A 6,028-nucleotide genomic window follows, 5' to 3' on the forward strand; every position below is an offset into this window, starting at 1 on the left:
ATGGATTTGTTTTCTTTTAACATAAGTAGGATTATGGTTATGTGTTCCTTTTTAACTTGCTTTTATTTTTAATTTATATGTTCTGGGCATTTTTCCATGTCTTTAGATATACCTTATTTTTTGTAATGCTGCACTGAATATTGTTGTATTTTCTAACATGTGCAAATATTCCTGTGGTTTATATGCCTAGAACATAATTTTTTTTTTTTTTTTTTTGAGATAGCGTCTTACTCTGTTGCTCAGACTGGAGTGCAGTCTCAGCTCACTGCTACCTCTGCCTCCCAGATTCAAGCGATTCTTGTGCCCCAGCCTCCCAAGTAGCTAAAATTCTAGCCCAGCTAAAATTCTCTTTATTATTGTTATTTTTTACTTCCTACAGTACACCAGCATGCATAATTCTCTTTAGACAGCTAAATCCGCAATAATTTCTCCAATTAACTTGGTTTTCTGGGTGTAAATTAGTTATTTTTTAGGCAGAATTATTTGGGATTGTAATTATTTTTTGCTAATGTTATGTCTTTAATATGAGAAACCTTAAAAATTATTTTGTTAACATAAAGTGTAAGAGACATTTCACATAATGGCTGAGTACACACCCATGCCTTTAAAGTTTAGCTATGCTCTCTGGCTTTTGATTGTGATGAAATTAAGTATTTTAAACTGTTCTGGATGTTTAATTATTTTTAAAGGCACTCTGTTACACTTTTTAAGGATTTCCTTTATTTATTAAAGGTTCTGTTGGTGCAACTAATATGAACGAACATAGTTCCCGTTCTCATGCCATCTTTACAATTACTATAGAATGCAGTGAAAAAGGCATTGACGGTAACATGCATGTCAGGATGGGGAAGCTCCATCTTGTAGATCTTGCTGTAAGTAACAGGACATTGCATAAGGAATAACTCTTTATTGTGATCCATTTATTTTATAAATGAATAAAAATTAAAGTGAAGAGATATGATTTACATATGATTTTTAAGTTGTTACTTGTATACGCTTATTATATGTTATGGAACATTTCAAATGTATATGAAAGTGGATAGACTAGTATAATGGTCCTCCACACACATAACCCAACTCCAGCAATCAGCTCATGGCTAATCTTGTTTTACCTGCTCTCACCCACTTCTTCCCTTCCTAGATTATTTTGAAGTGAATTCCAGGCATCGTATCAAGTTTTTTAAGATTACTTTTTAATAAAACCTTGGGATGAATATTCTGTTTTTTTTTAAATTTTGTTTTTACTTTCATCTCTGTTTATTGCTAGGGTTCAGAAAGGCAAGCAAAAACGGGAGCTACTGGACAGCGCCTAAAGGAAGCTACAAAAATCAATCTTTCACTTTCCACCCTTGGTAATGTAATTTCTGCCTTGGTTGATGGAAAAAGCACTCATGTGCCTTATCGTAACTCTAAATTGACTCGTCTTCTTCAGGATTCCTTAGGAGGAAATTCAAAAACTATGATGGTAAGACTTAATTGGTGATACTGTTAACATCAGGCAAATTTAAGATTTCACTTTATTCCAGTAATTATTATGTATCACATTTGTAAAATTATTATTTTACTTTTTTTGACTTGTGGTTGTCCTTTCTGTGGTACACTCGTGTATTAGCCCATAATAGTGTCATTTGGAAACCCATGTGGTTGACACACTCTTTTTCAAGAAAGCCAAGGGTGCATATTTGCTTTAAACAGTTTTTGACATATTTGTAATGGTTACGTTAATTTTAACTGTGTCAAGTATAAAATGATTTGTTTCATGTTTCTAATTCAACAGTGTGCAAATATTGGGCCAGCAGATTACAATTATGATGAAACTATCAGTACATTACGGTATGCCAATCGTGCTAAGAATATTAAAAATAAAGCTAGAATTAATGAAGATCCAAAGGATGCTCTGCTGCGTCAGTTCCAGAAAGAAATAGAAGAACTGAAAAAGAAGCTTGAAGAAGGTAACTTTTTCTCAAAATATTAATCTTTATGTTGGCTAAAAATATGTTGTTGAACCACTAAGTGTTCTAATAAAAGTACTCTATTAAACATTTTTTGAGCCTCTAACATTGGTAGTTAAATGAATATTTCTGGAAAGTGACTTGGTATTTATATACTTTAGCATTTTCATATTAAGCTTAAGTAGAATTACATAGTATTTGTGTATGTGGTTTTCTAAAAACATTCCCATGATTTATAGATTTCATGTGACCACTTGTTAAAGAATGAACGTTTGTTTGTCTCTGCATAAGAGTAAATTCTGAATGTATATATTTAGGTGAAAATGACCAGAATTCTGGCTTTGCAATGTTAGCTCACTGTTATTTGAAGTAAAGAAAGATGTTAGACAGGTGTGAGTAAACCAAGTTTTCTATAAGAAAAAAGCATTGCATGACCTTTAAAATATCCTTTCATACCAAAATTTGAACATGAGCTTCTATTTTGGAAATTGTTTTCTAACAACATCATTCTAGAAAGTTAGAAAATTTGAAGAGCTTATTTATGAGAGTGAGAAGCTTCCCAGTCATGAAGTACACAGTGATTCCTTGCCCCTTTATGCAAGAAACAGGTCCTTTCTGATTGGTACAGAACTCCTTTGCAAACCAGGTAAACAGAGGGCTTTGAAACTGCACCTTTGTAGTCTATGAGGAAACTGTCTAGATCAGAGGTGAAATTCAGAGACATAAGCATCACAAATGTTTAGAGGAGGTGCTTATTTAGTAAACAAGTAAAGTTATTGAGGAAAAGCAGACAACTGTGTTAGATAATGAAATTTGGTGTTTTAAATGTGACCACTAGGTGGTATTTATAGCCAGTATGTTTTAAAGATTTTAAATTTCTTAGCCATGTTAATGGTGAGTGCATACTTTTATTTTGCTGACTTTATTTTTTTACATTTTTTTGTTGTGGTAAAATATACATGACATAAAATTTACCATTTTAACCATTATTAGTTAAATGTACCATTCAATGGCATCATGTATATTCACATTGTTGTGCAACTGTCACCACTATTCATTTCTAGAACTTTTTCATCATCCCAAACAGAAACGCTGTACCCATTAAGTAATAACTTCCTATTCTCTTCTCCCGCTAGTCTGTGGTAACCACTATTCTACTTTCTGTCTCTATGAATTTGACTAGTCTGGGTACCTCATATAAGTAAAATCATAGAGTGTTTGTCTTCTTGTGACTGGCTTATTTCACTTAATAGAATGTTGAAAGTTTGTCTATGTTGTAGCAAGTGCCCAAATTTTGTTCCAAAATTTATCACTTTAACCACATTAAAAAATTTTTGTTGTTTTTGAGATGGACTCTTGCTCTGTTGCCCAGCTGGAGCGTAATGGCACAATCTTGGCTCACTGCAACTTCCGCCGCCCAGGTTCAAGTGATTCTCCTGCCTCAGCCTCCCAAGTAGCTGGGACTACAGGCGGGTGCCACCATACCCAGCTAATTTTTTGTATTTTATAGAGATGAGGTTTCACCATGTTGGCCAGGATGATCTCAATCTCCTGACCTCATGGTCCACCTACCTCAGCCTCCCAAAATTCTGGGATTACAGGTGTGAGCCACTGCACCCGGCCATTTTAACCACATTTAAGTCTACATTTCTGTGGCTTTATGTTCACATTGTTCTGCAGCTGTCTCCAGTTTTCATCTTGTAAAATTGAAACTTTGTACTCATTGAACAGTATGTACCCATTCCTCCCTTCCCCTAGTTCCTGGCCAGCAGCCATTCTGCTTTGTTTATGAATTTGACTACTCTGGGTATCTTATGAAAGTGGAATCATACAGCATTTGTCCTTTTGTGACTGGCTTATTTCACTTAGCATAATGCCTTCAAGGATCATCCATGTTGTAGCATGTGTCAGGACTTCTTTTAAAGTCTGAACAACATTCTGTTTTACGTGTATACTACATTTTGTTATCCATTCATGTCAATGGACAATTGGTTGCTTCCATCTTTTGGCTGTTGTGAATAATGCCGCTATGAACATGGGTGTACAAATACCTGTTCAATTTCTTGTTTTACCATTTTCTGGGTATGTACCCAGCAGTGGAATTCCTGAATTATATGATAATGCTGTTTTTAACACATTTCATTTTATTTTTGCCATTACGACATTTGTTTTTTTATATTCCAGTTAATGGAGTTGCTCATATAAACAATAAAAAAGTAGGCAGTAGCATTAAAAGAATAATTTTTAAACTTAAAAATTATTTTAGGCTTATAGAAAACTGGCGAACATAATATGGAGACTTCCTATCCACCCTTCACCCAGCTGCACTTCACGTTAACATCTAAGTATAGTACAGTTATTGAAACCAGGAAATTTACATTAATAATAGTCTTGTGAACTAATCTGTGGATTTTATTCAAATTTGGTCCGTTTCCCTTCCAGTTCCTTTTTTTCTGGCCCAGGATACAATCCAGGATGACACATTGTATTTGTGTGTCATGCCTTCTTAATGACAGTGTCTAGCACACTTGTTCTTTAGTCTCTCATAATTCCCCAGTCTTTCTTGATCTTGACATTTTAGAAGAATACTCATCATATATTTTGTTAAATGTTCATTAATTTGAGTTTGTCTACATTTCTTTTATAATTACCCTGCAAAGTTTACCCACTGCAAATCTATTGTTTTATTTGTTCCATTTGTAATTAATATGTATCTTGTGGGAGATACTTTGAGACTGCAAAGATCCTGTCTCTTGTCATACTTTCTCCTACTACATTTAGTATTCATCAGTAGTTCTTGCCTGCAACAGTTTGCTCAGTGTGATTTTCTATTCTCATCATTTCTTTGTTTTGTGTTTAGGATTCTAAGGAAGGACAGCCCCTTCATTCCCATTTGTTTATTTATTCAAGTATTGATCTTATTTAGATCATGGATTATAATCCAGTAGTATGATTATTTACTTTGTTCCTCAAATTGTCCCAACTTTGGCTATTAGGAGCTCCTTCCATGTAGTTCCTGTATTCTTTCAGCATGAGCTTATCAGTTTTTTTGAGCATTTGATTACTTTTTGGTACTACAAAAGGTTTTAGGTTTGTCTTGTGTCTTCTTTGCCCAACCTTAGAATCAATCATTCACTTCTCTGTGGTCCCTTTTGCAGGAGAATGGTTTTTAGAAACCCAGTTTTGGGTGCTAGGTATGCTCATTACTACCAAGATGTCATTGTTTCTAAGCCCAAAGAACAAAACATTTTTCATAAATTTCTTCTCCCAAGACTCTGTGTTCCTTTCTATCTTGTACTTACAGGTACAATTATTACTTGGTTGTGATTAGTGTATAGTTTACTTTTTTTCTCCTCTATTACTTTTATTTCCTTAGACATTTCCTATGTAAACAGTGGCATTTAAAAATAGCTAATTTGAAGATGGTATAGTGCTGATCTGTTTTATTGGCTTAATCATTCCTTTTTATTGTTTTTTTATCTTTAAGTTAATGTGTAGTTAGCATCGTCTTTGTGCAAATAAGCACTTTTTTGGAAAATTGCTTGTGATACAGTCCTAAAAGTGGGATCACTATGTTACATGATAGTTCTGTGGCTTTTACAAATGCAGCTGAGTGAGTTATATGAAATCTTAAACAGGAAGCTGTTTAAGAAGAAATTGCTCCTCAAAAGTGATCACATTTTTACATTTTTAAAAGACTGAATTAGTAACTCTACCACATAATTTTTTTTTTTTTTTTTTTTTTTGAGATAGAGTCTCGCTCTGTTGCCTGGGTGGGAGTGCAGTTGGCATGATTTCAGCTTACTGCAACGTCCGCCTCCTGGGTTCAAGTGATTCTCCTGCCTCAGCCTCCCAAGTAGCTGGGATTACAGGCGCACACTACCACGCCTGGCTAATTTTTATATTTTTAGTAGAGATGAGGTTTCACCATGTTGATCAGGCTAGTCTCGAACTCCTGACCTCGTGATCCACCTGCCTCGGCCTCCCAAAGTGCTGGGATTACAGGTGTGAGCCACCATGCCCCACCCATAATTTTTTTATATATATTTAAAAGTATATAAATAGATGATTTGAAT

General features: G+C 34.5%; 1 protein-coding gene across 6 annotated transcripts in view; it reads left to right on the top strand.

Annotated features, from left to right (window-relative positions):
- KIF3A (kinesin family member 3A) overlaps positions 1-6,028 on the top strand; it is a 48,148-nt gene that overhangs the window by 21,018 nt on the left and 21,102 nt on the right. For all 6 annotated transcript variants that reach the window (XM_017532444.2, XM_037739922.1, XM_017532446.2 and 3 more), the window contains exons 6-8: positions 733-872; positions 1,268-1,465; positions 1,778-1,952. In XM_017532444.2, the coding sequence (XP_017387933.1) occupies positions 733-872; positions 1,268-1,465; positions 1,778-1,952 (513 nt within the window). The remainder of the gene's footprint in view (positions 1-732; positions 873-1,267; positions 1,466-1,777; positions 1,953-6,028) is intronic.

Source organism: Cebus imitator, unplaced genomic scaffold (genome assembly GCF_001604975.1).
Source record: "Cebus imitator isolate Cc_AM_T3 unplaced genomic scaffold, Cebus_imitator-1.0 Scaffold76, whole genome shotgun sequence".
Taxonomy (NCBI): Eukaryota; Metazoa; Chordata; class Mammalia; order Primates; family Cebidae; genus Cebus; species Cebus imitator.